The sequence below is a fragment of the Perissodus microlepis genome, chromosome 20 (genome assembly GCF_051167445.1).
Source record: "Perissodus microlepis isolate ML-2025 ecotype Zambia chromosome 20, ASM5116744v1, whole genome shotgun sequence".
In the NCBI taxonomy this organism is placed as follows: domain Eukaryota; kingdom Metazoa; phylum Chordata; class Actinopteri; order Cichliformes; family Cichlidae; genus Perissodus; species Perissodus microlepis.
Genome location: NC_140480.1, coordinates 13598559 through 13623772, shown reverse-complemented (window position 1 = coordinate 13623772; position 25214 = coordinate 13598559). Strand labels below are relative to the sequence as shown.

The 25214-nt window shown below is 40.4% G+C and overlaps 1 protein-coding gene across 3 annotated transcripts in view; it reads right to left on the bottom strand.

Moving 5' to 3' along the window:
* The window catches only part of LOC146364258 (plexin-A1-like), a 309896-nt gene that overhangs the window by 57528 nt on the left and 227154 nt on the right, over nucleotides 1-25214 (bottom strand). For all 3 annotated transcript variants that reach the window (XM_084916148.1, XM_084916150.1, XM_084916149.1), the window contains exons 14-19: nucleotides 24446-24566; nucleotides 24127-24263; nucleotides 20588-20755; nucleotides 11321-11414; nucleotides 9899-10135; nucleotides 3154-3297 (exon numbers count right to left, since the gene is read on the bottom strand). In XM_084916148.1, coding sequence (XP_084772274.1) covers nucleotides 3154-3297; nucleotides 9899-10135; nucleotides 11321-11414; nucleotides 20588-20755; nucleotides 24127-24263; nucleotides 24446-24566 — 901 coding nt within the window. The remainder of the gene's footprint in view (nucleotides 1-3153; nucleotides 3298-9898; nucleotides 10136-11320; nucleotides 11415-20587; nucleotides 20756-24126; nucleotides 24264-24445; nucleotides 24567-25214) is intronic.

Genomic DNA, 25214 nt, shown 5'->3' with positions numbered 1-25214 from the left:
TTTGATCGTGCTGCAATCTCCAACGACTGTTTTTCCTAGTGTGACTTTAGCATTAGTAATTTCCTTTACATAAAAAGTGTGAAGCTTTCACAGCTCCTGAGCAAGGCCTGCAAACTCAAGTGAGAAAGATGACTGAAGCTGACACCGTGCTGATGAGTGTTGCTTAAAGGCAGTTTTAACAGTACCTGTCAATCAGCAAACTATGAAATTAACTTCAAGTCTTTTTCAGTGCAGTGATGATTATTCAGTTAGCCAACAGGTAGACAATACAGGGAGTGCAGAATTATTAGGCAAATGAGTATTTTTTCCACTTCATCCTCTTCATGCATGTTGTCTTACTCCAAACTGTATAGGCTCGCAAGCCTACTACCAATTAAGCATATTAGGTGATGTGCATCGCTGTAATGAGAAGGGGTGTGGTCTAATGACATCAACACCCTATATCAGGTGTGCATAATTATTAGGCAACGTCCTTTCCTTTGGCAAAATGGGTCAAAAGAAGGACTTGACAGGCTCAGAAAAGTCAAAAATAGTGAGATATCTTGCAGAGGGATGCAGCAGTCTCAAAATTGCAAAGCTTCTGAAGCGTGATCATCGAACAATCAAGCGTTTCATTCAAAATAGTCAACAGGGTCGCAAGAAGCGTGTGGAAAAACCAAGGCGCAAAATAACTGCCCATGAACTGAGAAAAGTCAAGCGTGCAGCTGCCAAGATGCCACTTGCCACCAGTTTGGCCATATTTCAGAGCTGCAACATCACTGGAGTGCCCAAAAACACAAGGTGTGCAATACTCAGAGACATGGCCAAGGTAAGAAAGGCTGAAAGACGACCACCACTGAACAAGACACACAAGCTGAAACTTCAAGACTGGGCCAAGAAATATCTCAAGACTGATTTTTCTAAGGTTTTATGGACTGATGAAATGAGAGTGAGTCTTGATGGGCCAGATGGATGGGCCCGTGGCTGGATTGGTAAAGGGCAGAGAGCTCCAGTCCGACTCAGACGCCAGCAAGGTGGAGGTGGAGTACTGGTTTGGGCTGGTATCATCAAAGATGAGCTTGTGGGGCCTTTTCGGGTTGAGGATGGAGTCAAGCTCAACTCCCAGTCCTACTGCCAGTTTCTGGAAGACACCTTCTTCAAGCAGTGGTACAGGAAGAAGTCTGCATCCTTCAAGAAAAACATGATTTTCATGCAGGACAATGCTCCATCACACGCGTCCAAGTACTCCACAGCGTGGCTGGCAAGAAAGGGTATAAAAGAAGAAAAACTAATGACATGGCCACCTTGTTCACCTGATCTGAACCCCATTGAGAACCTGTGGTCCATCATCAAATGTGAGATTTACAAGGAGGGAAAACAGTACACCTCTCTGAACAGTGTCTGGGAGGCTGTGGTTGCTGCTGCACGCAATGTTGATGGTGAACAGATCAAAACACTGACAGAATCCATGGATGGCAGGCTTTTGAGTGTCCTTGCAAAGAAAGGTGGCTATATTGGTCGCTGATTTGTTTTTGTTTTGTTTTTGAATGTCAGAAATGTATATTTGTGAATGTGGAGATGTTATATTGGTTTCACTGGTAAAAATAAATCATTGAAATGGGTGTATATTTGTTTTTTGTTAAGTTGCCTAATAATTATGCACAGTAATAGTCACCTGCACACACAGATATCCCCCTAAAATAGCTAAAACTAAAAACAAACTAAAAACTACTTCCAAAAACATTCAGCTTTGATATTAATGAGTTTTTTGGGTTCATTGAGAACATGGTTGTTGTTCAATAATAATTGAATAATAATTCTGCACTCCCTGTAATCCTGGCAATCTGATTAGCATGTTTGGATCTGGGACAATTGTTATTATCATGTTTGGATAAAAAAAAAAAAAACAAAACATAAAGACTTTTTTTGTTGGCTTTGGGAAATCACAGTTTTTTCAAGTGTTAATGGAGTTTTTTGAGACTAAACAACTGATAGACTGAGAACCTTCATTGTAAAAGGCTAAAGGCCAAAGTGTCTGCTGTAGAAAAAACAGACCTGTGACAGAGCCGGTGCTCTCTGTTCACCTAAGTGTGGATCCACGAAGATATGAGGAGTATGGCGCAGGAAAGATGAGTGTTGCTTTGATTAGAGATGAGTGTAGGCGGAGGACTGGCTGGCTGTGGATTTACTGCGGGTTAGGTACATTATATTCCGTGTACTATTAAATGTCTATGCCATCACAGTAAAGTGAAGCTAATAAAAAAAATACATGAAAAATGAAAAAAAGGGCACAGAGGGACTCTCAAATCTAAAACCAGCAGCGCCTGCAGCGGAGAAGTGCTGATGCTTGCACAGCTGTTGATGTGGATACGCTTCGGCAGAGAGAAAGAAACACGGCTTTGCGTCTGCAGACACGTCTAAAGGTTCAACGTGGTCGTGTTGAGTGCATTATGTGAACAAGTGAACGACTTTCCCTGTGAGCAGCACTACTTAATGGATCTGACTCAAGAGTAAAAGCACTGCAGTGGCTGAAAGCGTGCCAGTCGACGCTTTAGATTGTCACTGTTCTGGTTCTTGGGGGGTTAAAAACCAAAAAGAGTAAACTTCCACCACCTTTTTTTTTTTTGTTTCCATCAACAGTGTAGCTGATATGAAGGCCAATAAAGATCAACATGTTAATTAAGCGTAACATATTTAACAGCAGCCTTGTTGTGCAAGCTCACTGAAGCACATCCTGGATCTGTCAGAGGAAACTGTTTAGAAAAGACACGAGGGGCTATTCACACAACTCAACAACAAGGTTAGAGTGACATTACAGGCTGAGATTGTCAGACCAGAATATTTCCATATTCATCAACAGGAATTACTGGGTCAGCGTGGACACACCAGGAACAGCTTGTTATATTTTCTGGTCTTTTTTTTTAAAAAATAAATTGCTTCTTGTCAAAGAATCCTGCAACACCAAAAGCTGGCCCAGTAATTATATTAGGAAAGAAGTCTACCATGAAGGTCCCAGCCCATAATATTGAGCAACTTCCCTTTTTATATACCACCCCCCTTCGATGGCGCTGATAATGCAGGACAGAAAAGTCAAGCAATTTAGTAAACCAAAGTCGCGTCAGGTCATCGTGCCTGGCGGGGACAGAGATGAAGAGGCAGGAGCTGTGATCTGACCGTGACTTTGTGCTGTCCAGTGAGGTTGGGCCATTCGCAGAGCAGCTGGCTCTCAGACAGGGTGAGGATGCAGGGAGTCTCTCCAATCAGCACCGTATAGTTCAGGCGACTGTTGCCCGGAGCCGCTGGGATCAGGTTACGGCCCTAAAAAACACACACAGGGAGAAAAGTAATGAGGACAGGCACTCGGCTCATCGTCAGGACGCTTTACTTGCAGGCCCGACAATATGATTTCTTTCTTTCATTGAACTCCAACGTGAGAAACATGAGCTTTTCTTTTTACATTACTTTTACTTATCCACCCTTTCTTGACGGCTCACACAACAGAACATTTTTCTGCTAATGATATGATTTTCACATCTTTGATGAAAATCACTCCAGTTTCTGCATAACTGACAAGAAAGTCAGTGACAATAAATTTGCTAATTTAATATCCCTTAAAGGATAAAACTGGTGGTTCTCCATACTCTTCACCTAACAAATGCCATTGACAACATGACGCTTATACAAGGTCAAATATTTACAATGTCATAAAAAACATTCATCTTCAACGACAGCTAGGTCCTGCGATTTCTTGACGTTATTACTTGAAATCAAGCAAACGTGTGAAGCTGTTTCTGTTGTCTTTATCGCTGTGAAGGAACATTTCACCAAGGGACATATAAAGGGTTAGGTTGTTGATATTTCGGCTTTTATTTCTATTTGATTTTCTGTCAAATAGGTGCCTCTAATTTCACAATACAAATCAACTGTGGACTGAGGAAGTTTCATGGAATTTGAATCATTAAATCATCAAATAGTTGTTTTTGTCATCAGACAATGTGAAGCCTTTTGAAGCTTCATCATCAGTGACAAGTAAACCCCAACGCTGTGCTAATATGGGACTTTGGAGTATTTAAAATTGCTGTTCCAATTATTGAAAGGGGTAAAAAAATCTAATAAACATAAGTTACTATGAAAAACTCACAACCCCAAAGTTTTTCTTTGGACATTGGCTGTTTTCAATCAATCAATCATTTTTATCTGACCATTTTCATTTTTAAGACACTTAATACTGACCTACCTATGAATTATTCATAAAAAAATTAGTCAAATGAAGAAACAGTGTTCTGTCTACACATAACAGACAACTTACATTTTTTGCAAAGCACAAAGACTGTGAAATATACCGAAGATAACAGTCGGACAGACATTAAATTGTATTTCTTGTACTGACAAATTCCCAAAGAGCTATTAGCCAAAAACGTGGCATATCTCGACATGTCATGCAGTGTGTCCTTAAAGAATTAGAAGAAAGGTGTCAAGTGGAAGACAAAAGAATAAGTGGCAGAACTAAAAAGCTGTCTGCAACGGATGAACAGCATCTGAAAGTCATGTCCTTAAGACCTGACACAAAACCATTAACTGGACTATCAACATGGGACCATCAGCTGAAGGGCAAGCATCAAACCCTTCACCTGATCTGTTTACAGTTTTCCGAAGCCTCGTTAGACATAGTGTCAATGGAAGAATGGCTGTTCTTAAGGAAGGAAAACAGAGAGAAAAGGCTGAGGTATGGAAAGGTATCAAATTACACAAGAACTGGGCTGAAAATCAGTGGTGACAGGTCTTATGTAGTAGTTGGGTCAAATCATTGTGAATGTGTATGGAAGACATCGGGACAGAGGTACAACAGTGAGGGTCTACAGCCATCTGTAAAACATGGTGGAGGCCATCTGGAAAGTGTCTGATTGGCAATGGCTTCATTTTTTAGGATTGAAATCATCCCCCCCACACACTGCCATGCCATACAGGCAGTGTATGAGTCATGGATTGGCCTCCCCAGAGCCCGGAATTCACCATTAGTGAAGAAGTGTGGGATCATCTTGTCAGAGAACAATAAAAACAGGAAGTCAACATCCAAAGAAGTGCTTTGGATGTCCTTCAAGAAGCCTGGAGATCTATCCTGAAGACTAGAAAGCTTGCCAAACAGAGTTCAGTGTTGAAAAATAAAGGTGCTCATACCAAATGTTGACTTTTCAATTTCCTTAAAATTGTAAAAAGTCTGTTTTTGCCTTATATACTGCCTTAAATCACTGTACCTTTTCCTATTTTGAAGCGAAATGTAAAGAAATAAAGGAATGGCTTAGTGACTTTGCACATTACTGCATAAAACCAGTCATTTTTCTCCCAAATCCTTTGATTATCCTAAAAAAAAAACAGGGTCAGGGTTACAGTTGCTTTTCATCATTAGTAAAATCTTAGGCCTCACAGATTACTGCAGCAGTTTCCAAGCATCAGTTGGTGCTTGTAACTGATACTCCAGATACAGCGCTTTTTTTTTTGGATAGTTCTAATTCTGCTTTTCTTGGACTTGGACATTACTTTCAAGCCAAACACTCAGGAAATAAGTGAGATATAAGTTTAGCAAACCCTACTGTATGTATACTAGAGGAAATAATATTACTGGGGAGGCATACAAACCCACACAGATTGTTTTTTTTTCTTATGTCCTGTACTCAACACAAAGTCTGCACCCTCAAGGTGTGTAAATTCTAACATTTGTCAATTTCCGTTCCAGTCTTTCATTTCAATATCTAGTGCGATTTGATATACACTCTGCCTGTGATGGAAGGAGGAGGCAGTTAGTGGTGTGAAAAGAAGGAACCGTTAACAGCAAGAAAACATGGAAGAAAGAAAAAACAAATACAGGGGGAGAGACGAATACAAAGAAAACAAGGCTGATAGGAAATGTGGTGAGAAAAGGCACAAGCGGAGAAAGAGATTTCGAGAGAGGTAGGAAAAGATGAAAGGGGCGCGCTCGAAAATGAGAAAGAAAGGGAACGAACGTGAAAACAGAGCGAGCGAGTCAGACAGACAGAGGATAGGAGTGAGAGAGGAGATAGCTGTGGCGTCTCCCGCTGGCTTAGCAGTGGGTCACAGAGACAGACTCCGTTTTCCAATCCCATCGTCTCTGCAGGCCGCCACCCAGCCCCGCTCTGCAACCCTGTAAACATGCATCCCATTCCATCTCGCAAACACACACACACACACGTGCGCTCACAGCTTCCTGGCCACATACAGGCAGAGTTCATGCCAAACAAGCACTGGAGTTGCAGCCACACACAGAGCTGTTGCCACACATAAACACAACAGGCATGAAGCATCATGCAGGGACACGCTCTCGAAAAATCACACAAGCACACACATCGAAGCACTCACAAACCACCAAGACCAGATGAATGTTTATTTTTTTATTTCTCTTTCTCCTCCTTCTTCTTTCTCTCTCCGTCTCACTAACATTACCTCAGTAAAAACACACCCGACACTACAGATGAGAAATTAATTGCGTGACAGACGCAGTGCACGCATCTGAGGAACGCTACCCCCACATCCCATCTCGCCAAATTGCATTTTTGTCCATCTCATCAGTGCTTCCAGTGGGTAGGCAGTTTCACCAACAAGCCAAGCAGGAGATTTGGCAATTACTGAGAGGCTCACTGCTAATAAATTATCATTTAAGAAATAAATTACGGCGGGTACGCCGCTTTCAATCTCTTTATGGAAATAAACAGCGTAGCGCACTCTCTCTGTGATAACATAAGAGATAGTCAAGGCACATTCGAGCCAAAGCTACAGCACATCGGCGTGACACTGATCTTTAAAGAAATGTATTCTGCTTTGTGTCTTTACAGTATGTGCGCTCTCCGTAGAGCTTACTTATGCTTTAAAGCCCATATTTAAAAGGACGGAGTGCACCTTTTGTCTCAACCCGGCTCAGTTTTTTCTCCACTGATTATTTTAATATCATAAATATATTCTCTCCGAAACAGCCGCGTTAATTCCTTTTCAGCTACTCTCGGGCTAAACATTTCAGGTGAGCTGGGTGAGATAATGCAATGAGGCATACGCACAACTCAGAAAGTCCCAATTAATTTCCCATACTTATATCCAATCACAGTTAATGAAAAAAATAAATAAATAACTGAAAACCAATGTAATCCAAACCTCTAGGCCTGTGCGTTTCCATACTGGCCTTTCAGCTCCAAAAAATTAATTACACAAATTGAAAGAACTGCTATTTAACAGACCTCGAGGCTGTGGGCGAGGACGGTAGTCAGTGAAGCTGCTGTTACTTACTGAAGGACGGATTCTGGCCTTGGTGTGTGTGGACATTTGCTTTCACCTGTCAATTATGAATTTGTGAAGGGTTTTTATAAATTATTTTTACCAAAAGACCTTAACAGACTTGAAAGTTTTTTCTTTTTTTTTGTAAGAAGAAAAACAGCTTGTGAGAGCGTGTTTATGTGTGTCCCTCAAAGCTGGTTTAGCCATTATTAACAGAAGAGTTCAGTATGTTTGAAACTTTTGTGGTTAATATGAGAGTAAAAAACATTGGTAAAAAATGAAATGAATGGTTTAAATTAAAAAACAAAAATATAGTTCTTTGGTTTAATTTTGTGTTCTACAGAGTTCTTCCTTTACAGAAAGTAACTGTCACTCATAACACCCTCAGTCAACGCCAGTTGTCAAATCAGAGCAAAGCAATCGAGCTAGCCATGGCAGGCCTGTCAAGCTTTGAAATTCCTGCACACAAGCCTCTGGGAGACATGCTGACCTTTAACAAGCCTAGAGAGTGCCGTCCTTTGTTGACTTTCATAAACCAAAAGTATAAACACAGAAGTGTAAGATATGGGTAAAGCAAAGGCCCTCTTTAATCTGGTCTAATATAAAGCACAACCTTTAGCATACACAACCTAGTTAGCTATTTAGCTTAAGCTCGTTAGCTTACTACTTACAAAGATACCTAAAGTTTCTGTCAGGGTTTAGTACAAATTTTAGTTTTTCTCCTTGGCTCAGAGTGATTGTTGACATGAACTTTGCCAAACACATGGATTAATCGTTGCTCTAAAAGCCTGTTCTCTTAACATGTTAACGTGCGATTACGTGCCAATTGAAATGCTGTCATTTTAATGAAGTTAATTCTTTTGAGGCTCTTGCACTCTGTCACCTTGTAAGGGGATTTGCATGGATTTAGATCTAAATGGTGATATTTATCAAAGCTAATCAATTATCATATTTAAGTAAGTTGTGTGATAGCTTAGAACAGTGACGCCCAAAGTGTGGTGGGCCACAAAGGTACATAAGGTGGACAGAAATAACAGGATTTGAGTTTGAAATTTCTGTTTTACAGAAATAAGTATGTATAGTTACATAGTGATATAAATGTATCTATTTATATAAAAAGAAAACTAAAAGTGGTAACAGGAGGTAGCTGGTTTATGATATTACTATTTTTAAATGTATTGTTCTTGCACTGAAGTTTGTTTCCCAGTGGCAGGTCCCATATGGAAAAGAAATAGTAAAAACATATATGATTTACTCATGAAAGTGGCCACTTTCATTTATATATAAATCATATAAGGCTTGCATGATTTACTCATGAAAGTGGCCACTTTCTCATTACTTTCATATATTGTTTTAGTAAGTATCCAAAACATACAAGTTTCATTATATAATTTTTCAAGGGATCTTATATGTGTTTTCACTCTTGTATGCTTTTCATACAAGTTTCATACAAGACAGATACAAACTTTATAAGATTTATATATATCTTTTCCATATGGGGTGGGTCACACATTGGCCTTAACACTTTGTATATGACTGGGTAGCAATTTATAACTGACAGCCCGTGTTGTTTATGATTTTTTAATACAAATTTCAAGAAGGCATATCACTTTGTCTTTTATTTTGATTGGAGTAAATGTTTAAGATTGGCTGGGATTTCATGGTTTTTAAGTGGGCCGCTTGACCTCGGGAATGGCTGGTTTAGAACAACAACCATCTAACAATTTTCAGTATCTTACTTACAAACCAGAGTAACATACAAAGTAACGTACAGTAACATGTCATATAAGGCAACACTGTTTCTTTCATCAGATTCTACATGGAACAACAAATACTATCTTTGCAATGTAGCTTTTCCTTTCATCTTTTAGTACAATATATATGACTCCATAATCAACTGAAAAATGAAAACTGATTTTAAAAAAAACCTAACAACCATGGGTTCGTGTTTATTTAATCAGTAGTCATTACTTAGAAATGAGAAGGAATATTGTCTATGAAGGTGTGAAAGAAAAATAAAACCTAATAATGACTGATCTCTGATATCTGAGTGGTAAATTAAGAATGTCTTACAAGTGTAGGAGCAGTTAAAAAAAGGCATGGCCTAACAAAAATGTAATTAAATTCTTTTTTTAATCAGACATGACCTGGCCGATCGATACAAGCTCGGGGAAACCTTTTAGTCCCTATCAGCCAATACTAGATAAAACTGTTGATTCCACAATGGGGGGGAAAAAAACTAAATAAATGTTCTCTTTCTACTTCCCACTGCACTGCATGAAAGTCTTTCATATAAAGAGTCAAGTGAAAGAAAAACACCTCTTTATACACCTCCAACCAAAGAAAGTAGTAAATGCGGCAACTTTTAATTCTGTGTAGGTGTCAAAAGCCTTATTCCCATTCCACTTAAAGGTAAGTAAAAGGTGTCCAAAGGTAACATTAATGTGTACTTGAATCTCTTTTATCTTCACAGCTGCATTATGTGTATGTGTATGTGTCCCTGACAAGTTAAAAAGTATATACGAAGCCTGCTAGTACTGTGCCAATGCTAGACAGTGTTAGACAAAAACCTCAGATCAAGCAGACCGAGGAAATAAGCTGAATGGTACAGCCAGCTGGAGAAGTATTCCTTTCTGACCTTGAGAATAAGTGGCGATGTGGGTTTGAGCTCCAGTATCCCAGAGGGACTCAACGGTTCAAACACCGGGTCGGGGTAGTAGCTGAATGTCTCGTTGACCACCACCAGAGCGTTCACGTTGTCCATGTAGAACCCAATCTCATCGGGACCGGTGCCAGTCTCGGAAAAACCAAGCTCCGAGTCCGCCACTGACGGAGCGAGGCACACCATGACTGAGTTGTTATACACTGTGCAGTTCTGAAAGTGAGACATGAAAGAGAAATGTTTTTAGTCCTGCTGTGCAGCTACCATACACAGTCGAATCTAGATTGGGACAAATCCCAAACACTTAAATTGCTAAACACTTACACACTAATGTTGTTCTAGTTTTATTTACAAGGTGGTTACATGCTGAGTAAAAAAAGGCAGAATTGCCTCTTTTAGAAATAACCCGCAGGCTATAATTTTCTTTTTAAATGGATCTGTTGGGCATAATAACCCATCCTTTTTAAAGTCAATGCCCTGTGAAACTACAATGCTGTTAGGCCTATTGGAAATGTAAATTGGTTGCAAATTTATGATCAACTGTTAATAACGGGCAATGTGCTCCGTGCCTTTGCTTGTACCTGAGAGTGTATTTACACCATTGCTTTGGAGAATACATGAATACATGATGTCATGGCCGTGTTTGCATTAATTTATAAGACTGCTTGGCTACTACGGTCTTAGATGCAACACATTTTATTATTAAATGTAACAGCAAAGTTTAAATTATGCCTTTTTTCCTTGTAATGGATTGCCTATCATACGTATGTCTACAGTCTTGCAAATAGCAACCCAATCCTGGACTGGAAGTAAGAAAAATGTAACTGTGATTTGTTGTTCAAAAGTCCTTTAAGTGCAAAGTAGCGCTTTGATAAAGAGCTGTTTGAGATGCATCCTGTAGGCTGTTTCCCCTCCATAAATGGCAGCTTTATCCGCAGATTGAAGTGCATTAGTGTTGTTTGTGGTTTAGTCCTTAACCCTGACAACTACAAAGACTCAGCTCATATTGACAATCACCAAAGTCCTTTGCCAACATTGTTAATAGAAGGGACAAAATTCCTCAGCTCTTCAAATAAAGCATGCGTAGCCTCTGATGCTGTCTCTTTTTTTCTGTAAAACTCTGCACAGTGAGGTGACATTTGAAAAGCTTTATGGCCCGGGGTAGCGTTAGATGTCTGAAGCTGGAGCTGCCGAACGAGGAGTCGTGAGCAACACTCAGAGACAAACTGTCTGCCACCTTCAGCGGCACATAGAAGAAGCTTTTTGGAAATGTGCTGTTGTACACAGAGAGGTCTGTTTCAGAGTATTTGTCAGTTAATGTATGTATCTAGGTGTATATCTGAATAATGTATACTGTAAACACTCTGCAGCTGGTGTGTCAGTCACATCAGTACTCACATGAAAGGACTCTGCCTGTCCATACTTGGCCCTGATCTTTGGCTCTCGGATGGTTGCGAGGTTGGTCCCGCTCACTGTCAGCAGAGTTCCACCACTGTGAAACAAGAAGCGAGCAGATATATATTATCTGCCTCAATCACATGAAGATTACTGCAATGAGCAGTCATGTTCATATGATTCATTGAAATGAAGTGATATATGCTGGATAGATGGATGATAGTCACCCAGAGGTTTAGACAACAGATAGAATGCTGAATGGACAGGTTCTTACATGCCGTTTTTCTATTCTATCCGAGCACTCAAAGCACTTTATACAACTTGCCTCATTCAAAAACTCACTTTTTTATTTTTTATTTTTGTGCTTACTATCACATTCACAGAGCAACCAGGGTTAGTATCTTGCCTAAGGATACTTGGCATGTAGACTGGAGCAGCTAGAAATCAAACCGCCAACCTTCTTCTCAGCAGATGACCTGCTCTACCTCTTGAGCTACAGACTCTCCTGGTTGAATAGTGAGAAACTTAAAGTGACTTCTGCTCTCTTAAAGCAAGACCACAATCCATAACCTTAACTATATTCTACCACAAATATGTTTTGAATAGCTGCTCATTTGTTTATATTTTGCTATATAAAGAAAAATCTTGTCATTTTTTAAAGTGGTCTTGATAGTATACCTGATCAGTTTACCCATTTAACTCTGTTGTATGAATAATTCAAGAATAAAAAAGGCACCTAACTCAAGGGATTAACTAACATTGTGTCTAAACATAAAAATGAGCAATTTAATTTTAAAATTATAACTTTAGCTGATGTTCTATCTACTGTTTGCTGTTGTAGCTCAGGAACAACAGCAAGGGTCCACAGCTGTGTTTAAAACACAGTGGATGCTCTGTCAGGTTTGGGGCTGCCTTTCAGCCAATGGTGTTGGACATCTTGTCAAAATCAATTGAGTTATAAAAGCAGAAAACATCAGATTTTGATCCACCAAACAATAAAATTGGAAACGTGTCTGACTGGCAACAGCTTTGGTTTCAGCACGACAATGATCCCAAACATATGCACCTAAACAGAAAAACACTATCACTCATGAATTGACCTCCACCTAATGTTGAACCCTGGACTTCATCGTTATTAAAGAAGTGCGGGATCATCTTTACAGAAGATGGAACAAAAGGCAGCTGACATCCAAAGAAATGTCCTTTGAGAAGCGTGACGAACCACTTAAAGAAAAGATAAGGAAGCTTGCCTAAGAGAGTTCACACTGTGTTGAAGAATTGGGCCCAAACCATTACTTGGTCAATGTTTGTGACTTTACTAGTTTAATGACGGTACACATTACAGTGAACACTTTACAGAGACACGGTGCAGCAAGACTGTATTTTGCTAATTGGAAGTTTAAATTATTCAACAAATGTTTTTCATGATGTTCAAAGAAAGTGTAACCCAGGCAACACACTGCTTAATCCAAAAATATATTTATTTTCGCTTATTACTATGATGTTAGTCTAATTCCTTCAAGGCAGATTTGATTAACATGAAAAATTATTTAAGGAGCAGAATTAATACTGACATTTGCAGGAACATTGTTTTTCCTCCCTTCTTAAAACGGTGCAGTTCTGCACCACTTTCCAGCTTTTTTGTTAAACACTTCGAAAGCTGTCATGAAATGTTGGAACAGTTTGACTACTTTCTATTAATTAAAGAAAGTTTGCTCCAAGCTTAGGGTAGAGTACCATGGGCACCAGGGAGGATTTCGAAAATCATCTTTATAGGGGAATTTACAACACAAAATTAAAAAAGGAGAAACAGAATGTAAGATCCGCTATAGCAGGGGTGGGGAACTAAAGGCCTCGAGGGCCGGTGTCCTGCAGGTTTTAGATGTGTCCTTGATCCAACACAGCTCATTTAAATGGCTAAATGACCTCCTCAACATGTCTTGAAGTTCTCCAGAGGCCTGGCAATGCCAAAACTAATCATTTGATTCAGGTGTGGTGACCCAGGGTGATATCTAAATCCTGCAGGACACCGGCCCTTGAGGCCTGGAGTTCCCCACCCCTGTACTATACATACAAATCTATCTACAGACACAGTGTTTGCCTTGAGCAGGTGTACTGGACTGAATACAGTAAATCGCCATGGCAGAATTTAGCTGAACTGCCAGGCGTAATTTTTGATACTGTCGGTGCAGGTAAGACCATCTTGTTTAAGAAATGTTTGTTTATTTAAGTTATTTTAAAAATTCTTTATTTTTCGCCATGTCTGACGATGCTTGTTGGTGTCAAGCAATGTCTATCTGGTTATCAAATCCTTCTGGTCAAAGTGGCCAATATTCAACTGCATCTCTTTTTGCTGTTATCCAAAGTGATTGGTGGTCTTCTCGTGATGACCCTCAATGCGAGAGAATCATGAAGTTCATGGAAAATATAAAACCTTTATCACAGAGGGCTCTTGCCACCTGTAAAGGGAATGGAGTTAGCCTTACATTTTCACAGCTACGCTTAAATTGGATTTAGAAGGTTTTTTCAAACCTTTCTTACCTTCTCAACGCTCACCTTGTTTTGCAGTTGCAGTTTGTGCACCTGTGTGCTGTCTTCCTCTAGAAGATCAGCGCTTTCACCGCTGCTGGGCTATCTGCGCCACTGAGAGATATTGTTTCTAAGACCCACTATCATGTGTCTTTCTACAAGATTCTCACAGTCTAGAGGGGTTTGCATTGTAGTTCCTATCACTGCTGTCTGAAATAAAAGGCTGGAATAAAACCATGTATTTTGAAGAAATCACAAACATCGTATACCTCCCTAACCACACATGGATGCTAAGGTATTTTTGCAAACCCAAAAACACAGATATCCACAGGATATTTCTATACCATGGTGAATTCTCTAGTTCAACTAGCCAGTGATAAAAGTAAAAACTCCTCAGGGTCTTTTTGTGTGGCTGGCTTGATGCAGAATCTAATACACCTAATTCTCTCACTCAGAGATTCCCAAGCCTGACTGCTGCCTCTGCTATCTACACCTAAAAGACAAGTGTTTTTCAGATTTACTCTCTGTTGCTTGGGAATATTTGGTGGTATCAACTCTGTCGGGGGAAACTGCTGAGGAAGGGATTTGCTTCATTGCCCCTACACTCTTTTCCCGCTGTTCTTCAATCTTGGAAAGATTTAACCCAAAGAACAACTTGAAACAAAGATATCTTGGTGTGTCTTGATCAGTTGTCTTTGCAGACTTATAAGCCCTGGGGTTTTAACAGCAGATGGCCAATAAAACTGTAAGGCTTTCCCTGTTCCTTCTCCCGTTACCCTTGCTATCTTACTGCAAATCTTCCATGATCCAAGGTAACGGTTGGTTTTCACAAATCCAAAGATTTTGTGAGTACTCAAGGTGATGAACTTCTCACAATAAATATCCTTTTGACTTTTTATTATTTGACTAGAAGAGAAGGAATATATTCACTAATTTTAGCTTTTGACGGTGACTTTAAACTCTCAGTGCATGCTAGGCTGACAATCTTTCCCGTCTCTGAACCAGACAACATGCAACATGTGCCATGTCCTGTGTACCCACTAAGGCAGGATCTTGTCTATCTAGATTCTTAGCCATCTAAATCATGGTAGTTTTGAGAGCTTGAAGAGAATGTAACAGGACTTCTTTAGTTTTTTGTTTGCTTTAAGACATTTCCCACTAGATGGAACGTGACTCCTAGAACTTTCTGCCATGCCTACTACAAGGTAATAGGAGCTTATTACCCTGAAGTCTCCACCAGTTGTTTTAGAACTGAAGAAGTCTCTTGAATGAGAGGTGAAGCTCTGAAGGCAGGCTCTTCCTATGTTAGTATGAACAGCAGTTCAGTGAGGGGAAGTTAAGGGCTTCCTGCAGGATTAGACAATTGATCATGGCAGTACATCCACTGGATATAATAAATACCATATAGCCAGAAACAAATTCTGTCATAGTATTACAGAATTCACTGAGGCATTGGACAAACCTTAGTCCCTCGCCTCGAGTACTCCTTTGTGACGCTCCACCGTGCACCAGAGCACATTTCATCTGGTGGGTTACCACATATTAACATTGATTTCTGCAATACCAAGGTGTCTTTTTCATAGTCAGCATTAATCTGACACTTATCCAGAATGACTTGGCGTACAAGCACCAACAGCAGAATCAACAACACGGTGAAAAGAAGCAGAGACAGAACCTGTTAATATCTTAGGAAGAGAGTCTGGCTGGCTAACAAGAGACATTCATCTCTCACTCTAATCCAGCGAGACTTACAATAGCGGCAAACGGTAATGATAGGGTGAGACAGGGAGTAAATGATAAAGGTAGACGTACCATCTCTTGCATTGTAGGTATATAAAAGGCTTCGAGCCTGGCTATTCTTCTCAGCTTCTCAGAGTCTTTTTTCTTTTTTGGCAGGTTGCCCATTACTCGCTTAGGATACCTGATCTCATCCATTCTTTGGATAACACTATCATGTTTAATACGCGATTATAGGTGTTATAGGAAGCATAAAGCCTCTGACTTGTATTTTGACAGCTGACAAAGGTACCAATATTTTTCTGATTGCTCACACTTTTACAAAGTATACACACTAACTCTTTTTTTTGTAATACAGTATTCGTGTCATTTCTTCTACAGCACTGTACTCTTCAAGAGCCAAATTCGGCTTAAGTAACTGGAAGCGAGACACTTCAATTCACTATGGATGGGTGCCATGAAACTCTGCCAGTGTAGTAAAATTAATTTTGTACAAATCAAGTTTGTTCTGTTGCGCAGACTCTAATTAATGTTAAGAAATTTAAGTAGGAAACTTCCATCTAACCTATTTTAATGATTTTTTTAATCTCCTTCATTCCACTTTGAATAGAAATTAGTTTCTGTGTCACGGCCACGGACTGATCTCTCAGCATATTGGTTTGGACAACTGCTTTACAGTTAAATGATTAATGTTGTTGTGTCATATATTAATATATTTTCTATATTATATATTTATTTATGTTTAGCTTAAGTCCTCATGAATGCAAGATAGTCCAAAGCATCATAATAATCTGAGGCTCTGAAACACTGTTGCATAAGCAGTGCCCCAGTACCTTCAGTATACATTATATATAACATGAACCACGCTTAGCTAACAGAAGGAACAAGTGACCTGGCATATTATTACTGTGGTCTTTACAAGGCAGATGAAGACACCTAAGAAAGGAGCCCAGAGGATATTCAAAGAAGCAGATTTTTTTAATTAGCTGTTAAAGTTTGTGCTACAAATGCAGCACAGGAGCAGACAGACTGCACTTCTTATAACACCGGCTGTCCTCCCCTGTCCTCTGCTGCCATCCTATTCAGCTTGATGTGTATTTGCTCTGAATCCTTCTGTCCCTGTTGCTCCTATCTTTGTCTAAGTGAGTCTCTTTAGCTCAGGTACATGCTTCGGGGAACAGACAACAAGACAATCAGAATAAACTCCCACAGGTAGCTTGGGAAATCCAGCTACTGTGGTTAGTCTTTCTCTCTTGCCTGTTCTTCATCCTTCTCTTGTTTTCTCTGGACTCCTTTCCTTTTTGACTCCTTTTCATTTTCTCTAGCATTTTCTGTCACTGTCGGGGAGTAAGAGGAGGATCGGAACAGTTTTTCAAGATTTTGTTTGTGCAGCAGTAAATGATTAAAAGCTTGTTTGCAAGTTGAAACTGAACACTGAAGCACACGTGTAAGGCTCAGTCAAGCTACTCTGTAACGGTAAGTTAACAGAGAGTCAAATAGAGAAATCTGCTGAATTTTATTGTGTGTTGAACGATCCATTTTTGTTAACCCTCCTATGTTGGGTAAATGTACCTGGAAAAGGTCGCGTTTGTTTACAGCAGACTGCAGTCGATGGTATACATACGCCTCTGTGCACCGTGCATGCACCTCTCAGTAAACTACAGCTTAGTGGTGATTTAGTGAGTGTTAGCCGATCAGCCTGCTTCTTCCCTGAAAACTATGGAAATCTGTTAGTTACCAGACCAATCACAAGATTTTCAATGCAGCACTGTATACCTCTTTGCTGCTCTTTGCCAGTTTCTCCTAGTGATTGCCAGCAACCTGCAGCAACCACTGGCCAACCAGCTAATGAATACACATTTGTCTAGCAACCAGTCGTTTACAGGAAGTCGCCCAACGGTCTCTGTGTGGCTGGGAAAAACTGTGCAACTGGTAGCAAATGTTATTGACTGATTAAAACACCATACAAACCCAAGAAGAAAAAGTAAAAGCAATTAAAGATCCACTGCTCCTAACTAGTATAAAATTTCAAAAGTGTGCACAATCAGTCCTACAAGAGTTTGTAGAAAATAGCAAAATAGTCTCAGGTAGCATTCAGGATTCTGATTTTCGAGTCCTTCCAACAAGACAGTTGAGCACTTGCACTTTTGAGAATTCCCAACAAGTGCTCTTCTTGACTTTATACACACAAGTGACATTTTACAAATGCTCACCTCGCAGCCCGGCTGCTGTGCTGGTGGCTTGGCATGGATAAACTTTGCCGTGCTACTTCCTGGTCTGACCTTTTTGCTCGTAATTAAGTTGTTGACTAAGCACACACACGTTTAGCCTTGGCAGCTACCACTTTTCACAGTTACCATGAAGCAGCTATATTGGAGTAGAAGTGCTAATCAGTTTTGCTCAAAGGCACACTGGCAGTACTCAATGAAGGAGTGGCAAGCCTCCGAGCCATCTGTTGTATTTACTCTCTGTTTGAGAAAGAAATCTGAATATTTTGTTCCAAAATTGCTTCTCTAACCTCTACCACTACCCAAATAAATCTCCCCCAGTATCCCAGATGAGTACTCCTCATTGATTTATTTTTGAAGTGCTCTGTCTTTGTCCTAAATGGAATATCATCAGCCAAGCACAATGGTAATGCACTCTCTCTCTCTGCACCCCTGCTCTCTTTCTCTTTTCACTCTCTTTTATCCACTCTCGCTATCATCTCCCAAGCACAATGATAATGCTCCCCAGGCGTGCATGTAGCCGCACAAAGGCAGACAATAAGGCAGATACGAACGGATATACTATCACATCTTACTGGTTCTTTTTACTTTCTACCTAAAGCGACACGTGACGCCGATCGCTGGCTGAAATTCATCATTCAAATTAAAGCGCCTACTGGTTGGAAGCGCCACACGCACTTTTGTCTATCGCAGTTTGCTTGCTGTTTCCGAGGTGCATGAGTTGTTTTGTGGTTTTCTGAACCAGATGGAGGAGGGATCTGGGGCCAAACATCAGGGACTCTGGGAATCAGCAGGGCGTCTGTGTGTATGTGTGCGCGCACGCCTCTTGTTTGCGTGGGATCATCACTCCTGAGTGAGCTTGCTGAAGTAGAACCCCCGTTTTGAGCTTTTACACACACATTCACAGAGGCACCCTCGCAGTGGGTGGGAAGGGCAGTGATTGGGCCTCAGCTGCTTCCTTGGCTGGCCCTACTGGGCAAAAGGGAACCGGGCAGGATTCATCAACACTTTTCTCTAACAAGCTCTGCATCTATCTCCTACAATCTGCTGATGAGTAACAACAGGGAAGGAAGGGAGGAGCACAGAAGGAGCAAGAGGCAAGAACAGGTAAAAAAAAATAAGGGGTAAAAAAAAGAAAAAAGGCATCACTGCTGCCTATTTAAATATCGAAATGAATTTCAATCAAAGAGAATGAGAAAATGTTGCTCTGGACATACAGGAACAGGGCTTTGACAGGATATGTGAAAGGAAATACAGTACTACCTTATAAAGTTTAACCACAGCCAAGCAATAGGTTATTTTTAACTGACCGGTTTTAACCACACAGCTCTCAGAGTTAAACCGCACAAAAACCCAGTAGGTGCCATTCATCAGTGTGTATTTCGGCTGGCGATAAAAATCGGCACAATATGCTTCCCACATAGGATTAAAAACCTGCGATTAGTCCAAGTAACACCAAACTCAAACAACCTTCCACAGAGAAATAAATCTTAGTTGTAGGGCTGCCACGATTAGTCGACTAGTCACGATTACGTCGACTATCAAAATCGTCGACGACCGATTTAATAGTCGTTTAAATCGACGTTTGAAGCTTTGTAAGATCCAAACAAAAGACACTATCAGAAGTGTGAGATGCTCGAGAATGTACTCCGGTGTCCTGTTATATTTTAGATAGCAAGGAGTTTATTAAACTTCACCGAAACAATCTACAAATTTCATTAAAATTTAATAAACTATCATCTTGTCTTTATTTTTAGTTAGCACATACCTTAAAATCTTAAAGCTGTAAGCTAATGATAGTTATATAAGAGCAGATGCATGCTGGTGCAATAAGCTGTACATTGTACGTCCAATGGATGCATGATCTGATTAGTCGACTAATCGCAAAAATAATCGGTGACTAGTCGACTATCAAAATAATCATTTGTGGCAGCCCTACTTAGCTGTAATGGAGCTCCGGAAAAACCACAAGGGTGAGAGTGAGTTGTTTCTACTAGCCTAAGTATCCATCATAAAGCCCAATAAGTGCATGTGTCTGCCCCGTTTGACAGTAAATCTACTTTAATGTGAAATGGTTTGCTTGTGTGCGTCTTCCCCAGCGATGCTGCTGTCATGTTCAGTGCCGAGTAGTGGAGCAGAGTCTTTATTTATTTAGCCGTTGTGTGAAAGGCTGTGGAAATCTGCGCATCGTTTGCATTACTTCTCACTCATCGTTAGCAGATCAGTATTAGACGCCACTTCAATCAACCAATCAAAATCAAGCCATTAATGACCCGCTTTGCACAATGAGCTTAAACTCTTCTGTTTTCAGATAAACCGTGCTGCCGCCTCTGCTGCTGCTCATTTCCTCTGCTGAAAACGCCTCGCTCGAGCCAGATGAAAAACCTCCGGAGGCACCGTCAATTTACCTCCATCTAAACTAGCTGTCAGAGCTCTCATCCTGCATTTAACTCTGCTCCGACTGCTTCGAGAACACTTCCTCGAATTTGCCAGTGCGATGCTTCTGGAGCACAGGAGTAGTGCAAAAAGCCAAACTGTAATTTCTTTCAGCTGCTAGCTGCTGAGATTATCCAGCCAACATTTATTCGGGATCTGAACTAGACAAAAGTCCAGCATGAAAAAATATTTAGGTTCAGTTTTATTATTAATGTCCCCACAGGACCTCTTCAGAACCACTTGGATATATTCTAGGAGCAACATTTTTGTTTCTATCCCTTGAAAAAAAAAATGCTGCTTACTCAAATTGTAAACTTACAAACACAACACATTAGCTTACCTGGCAATGCTCCAGTCAGGTTCAATCTTCAGAACAGTGGGGTCTTCTGTGTAGTTAAACTTGACTTCTGGGTTTCTGAGCTCTGCGTCATCGATGTCCACCAAGACTGGGGCACTGCCCGAGGCCAGTCCAGCTGGTGTAACGCATACTATCTCACGGGCATTCCTCCTGGACGGACAGAAGGAGTAAAAGCTGACGGAAATCGATTCCAGCCCAAGGACAAGTCTCAGCAAAGTAGAGAGCAAATTATATAACTAATGTCAACATGCTCAAATCAAGGGCTGTATTTTCACATTTCCATTTGCCAGGCTCTGAAAAGATAAAACCTATTTCACCAGAAAAGGTGGCAACCTTTCTTCTGACAGAATAAAGTTTCCGATTGCAGGAATTTTCTAATTAATAAAGAATTATTGGACAAGAACACATATAGAGGGAATAAAAGAGAAGTAAAATTAGGTTTGAGAAGGAAAGTATTCACATCTAACAGAGTAAAAATCTTAGCAGCACCCTAGCAAGCAGCTAGAAGTGCCTAATCACTCAGAATTATAGAATAAAGAATTGTAATAATGAAGAGGCAATGATTTCTTTCTTGTGCCAGGACATTTATTTCATACCGAAGTTCGAGCAGAAGAGAGGACATATTAAATGACTTTTTCTTGTAATTACCAATGTCTGTCCTGTGAAGCCAATTAATCTCATGCTCTTTAACTCATCTTGTAAACTGCCTGATTAGATCATTCTGCTTATAACTAGAGCACTTCAGCTCACAAAATAAGCCAAGTCCTGCTGTTTGATCAGCTTGACGGCCTCCTGGAACATACGAATCAGAGTTCACAACTTGAGCTTGTATGTGTGAGGCCAAGACAGCAAATGTATAGTTGGAACTATCTGTCGCCACTTACACAACTGGGATTAAAGACTGTTATGTCAGTCTATCAAGTGGCAACCTACAGGGCTAAAAAAAAAAATGCTAACACTTAAGTGTCAAAAACGACAGCTCCTTTGAGAATGGCCACTTGAGAAAAGCTCAAAAAGCAGGTCAATCCACATAGAGTCACATTACAAAAATGCCTAACTTAACAGCAGAAATTAAATAACTACAGTCTGGATAGAATAAAAATCTTTGTCTCTTTAGCTGATTTGCTAAAGACTGCATGGTTGGTGGGGGTGGTATTAAAGTTATACCTTAATACAAATAACAGACTGAGTGGGCAGGCTGAGTTATAAGTGGTTGCTGAAAGAGTCAGGCTATAGCTGCTAACTGTCTGCTAGGCCTCACCTCACTTAATCTGAGGTGTTTGTATTGTTGGAGCAGTTATTTAACTAATAACATGGCATAGGATGTGGTCTATTATTTTAACAGCCCAGTCGAAAACTTTGTAGTGTGTCTAATTCTAGTGTTTTATTCATATGTTCTGTATGTAGCTTGCTAACGTTAGCTAACTTAGCACACCACCCTCTTATTTATGATACATTTACACTAAAGGATAAACAGTGGCTGTAAACAAAATTATTCCAAACTTGTGCAATGAACTTGTGTTCTTGTTAACTTAGAACAGCTGCTCCAAAGACTGGGACCAGATCTATGAGCACTCGCAGTCAGGTGCTGTTAAAGGTGTTGCACACTCAGCTGATCAGCTGGTTGCTGCAGCTACTTGCAGTCAATCGCCAAATGAAAAAAAAATCAGAATATAAAAAAAGAAATCAATGCAATTACCAGGCAACAAAGGATTTTTCTTAGTCCAGTGTCTTAAAAGGACCTGCCTTCCCGGTACGGTAGTGGCACACCAAAACTCCAGGGTCAATTACCCAAGTCAATAAGCAGCAGTAGCACAAAACTTCTTAGTTTCCCCAATTTACTTTGTCATGCCAGCAAACATGTACCTTCATGAAAGCATAACAAGAAGGCCAAAATGTTGGCATGTTTGTTGGCATGACAAAATAAATAGCTGAAAGTGAGATTTGTCACTATATGCTGGAATATTCATAGTCAGAAGGAGGATGCTGTCCTATTTTTACTTTAATATGACCAAGCCGTTAAATATTCTCATTTGTCATTTAAAACCCCCCAAAAAACTACAGCTGACGTTTCAAACGGTCTACATGACTACAAAATTCGGTGATGTTATGTATGTCCATCCTTTATATACAGCCTGTCTGAAAACAGCATTTAGGTAACTGCAACGACTCTGTGAGTCCTTACCCTTGGTATTTACACTGCTTTATTTTAGTCCTGTTGGAAATACGATCAGATCTTGTGGCTCATGGAAGTGCAGTTGACTTCAAGCGACAAGGGAAACGATAGCACAGATAATGCCTCCATTCAGGGGGGATTTTTTTCTTCCTTCTGTGTGGACTGCACTTGTACTTGGGTGCAATCTGATCAACCACCTCCCTCATCCAGATGATACACCCAGATTTAGATTATTATTACTAGATTATTAGTAGATTATGATTATTATTATGTTTAAGACTAACTAAAGCACCTACTTTTTTTACATTTAAAATTTTTTTCTCAACAATCAATAGTACCAGTGACAAACACTACAATCCAAAATATTATTTTAAAGCCAAAATAACACTTTGGATTGCAGCCTCGTGCAGTCCTCAGTAGATACATTATCTAATATGTATTTAGCACAGTTAAGCGGTGGCTGCTTTTGTACAGTACAGTACATGTGTATAAGAAAGTATGTGAGCGCACTTCAATTTGGTGTTGCAGAATCTATTGTGCCTCTTTATATCTCAGCAGCCACACAGGGAGGGAGAGAGTGTGAGGAAAAAGAAAAAAAAGGATAGAGAATCTACGATATCCAGTCTCCTGAGTCCCCTGGCCTGTAACCATAGCAACCCCATTCAGAAAGAACCCATGCCCCAGCAATCTTCACAAGATGCCACAAACACGGTCCCACAGTTAGGGTGTGACAGATAAAGACAGAGTTGAGGTGAGCAAACAGTCGCGGTGAAGTGGAGTCTGCGGGATTACTGTGGGGACGGAAACGACTGGTGTGACATCAAAGCTAGCGTACGCTCGCTTCAATAGAGATTAGCTATTTGAGGCTAATCCATACATTTGACATGCAAGCAACTGTGGTGATAGTTTGGACGTTTTTTCTCTCTCCATGCAGTAGATTAAGGAAAGCCTGCGTGAGCGCAGACAAAGAGGTGCTGAGTGTCTGCGAGCAACAAGCATGCACACACGCTTAATACAAACAGTCATGAGCCCCCCCCCCACACACACACAGAAATAAACCCAGTCTGACATACTGGTTACATGTTTGCACGTGCATGTAATATCTTTATGATAATGCTATTTTTTTTCTTTTGCAATACACCACAAAACAAATCTTCAGACAGAGAATGCTTATTTATGCACATATTTCCTTTAAGCTTTATCTGTTTGTTTTTCCCATCATCCTCAGCATTTTCAGCTCTGAGTGTAAATTTATTTTTACCACGTTAAGCATCACTCAGTTTTCCTTAGGGGGTTAGTTTAATACATTTTAAATTTATCGCAACAATAAAAAAAGGAGTCTTACTTTTTGAACTGGCATGGCAGCGGTCCTATGCTGACAGACACATAGCTGCCCGCATTGAGGTAGCTCCCCTCGATGGTGACACGAGTTCCCCCTGAAATGGGCCCCTGGGACGGCTGGATACGTGTGAAAAAGGGAGTCTGCAAAGAAGAGAGGGAAAAAAATTCAATATAAATATTCTAGTTTTTATCAACTTAGATATGATTTAGTCCACTATTTAATTGTGTTTCAGCAGTGGGAGCGTCTCTTAACTTGTCACGGCCCTCGTGGAGCGGCTAACATAACAAAAGAGTTATTGAAGTCTCCTCGCCGGGATCCTTACCACAAAGGTGAACGGCCGCGGCGACAGGGCTCTGTAGTCGTTGACGCAGTCTCTCACACACACCTCCACCTGAGCCTCTTGGACCCTGTAGCCGGTTGCGTCGTTCAGCAGACACACTATTCTGTTCACAGAGAGAGAAGTTCAAGCAGATGCTTCTTTATTCCTCATTTTGTCACATATTCACAGTATGTAGTGCAGTGCAGTGCAAAAACAAGTGAATGGTCAGTCACGTGGTCACAGTAGGCTTTATGCAGACACCAAAATGCTTCAGACAATAGATCTCAATCTACAGTTCAGGAGTGGTGAAAGACAGTAAAAAAAAAAAAAGGGGAAAATGTATCTGACTAGGGAGTGGTGCAGAGATGTCAGGAATAATATGTAGAATAACTGATGTGTGTGTAATATTTGAATAGAGATGCCCTCTATCTCAACATGCATCATTTCCCAACTAACTGCACTTCAGAGAGACTGTTTGATCTGTGTGAACTCAATTCCTCAGCCGTGTAGGACCCTGCAGAGGAGTAAATGTCAGTATAGAGGGATGAGAAAAATAAAGGAAAGAGCATATGTAGAGAGTAATGGAGAGGAACGACAGATGGAATTTACAAACGCACAAAAAAAGAAAGCCTGATGTCACTATCTTTTCAGCTGCTGAACGCGGATGCACCTATACACAAACGTGTTCTGGTTGACATTTTTTCCTGTCCTTTGATTGGGCAGGATCAGAGGCACAAGCTGCAGCTTCCTCTTTGTGCGTGTCCTTGGAATT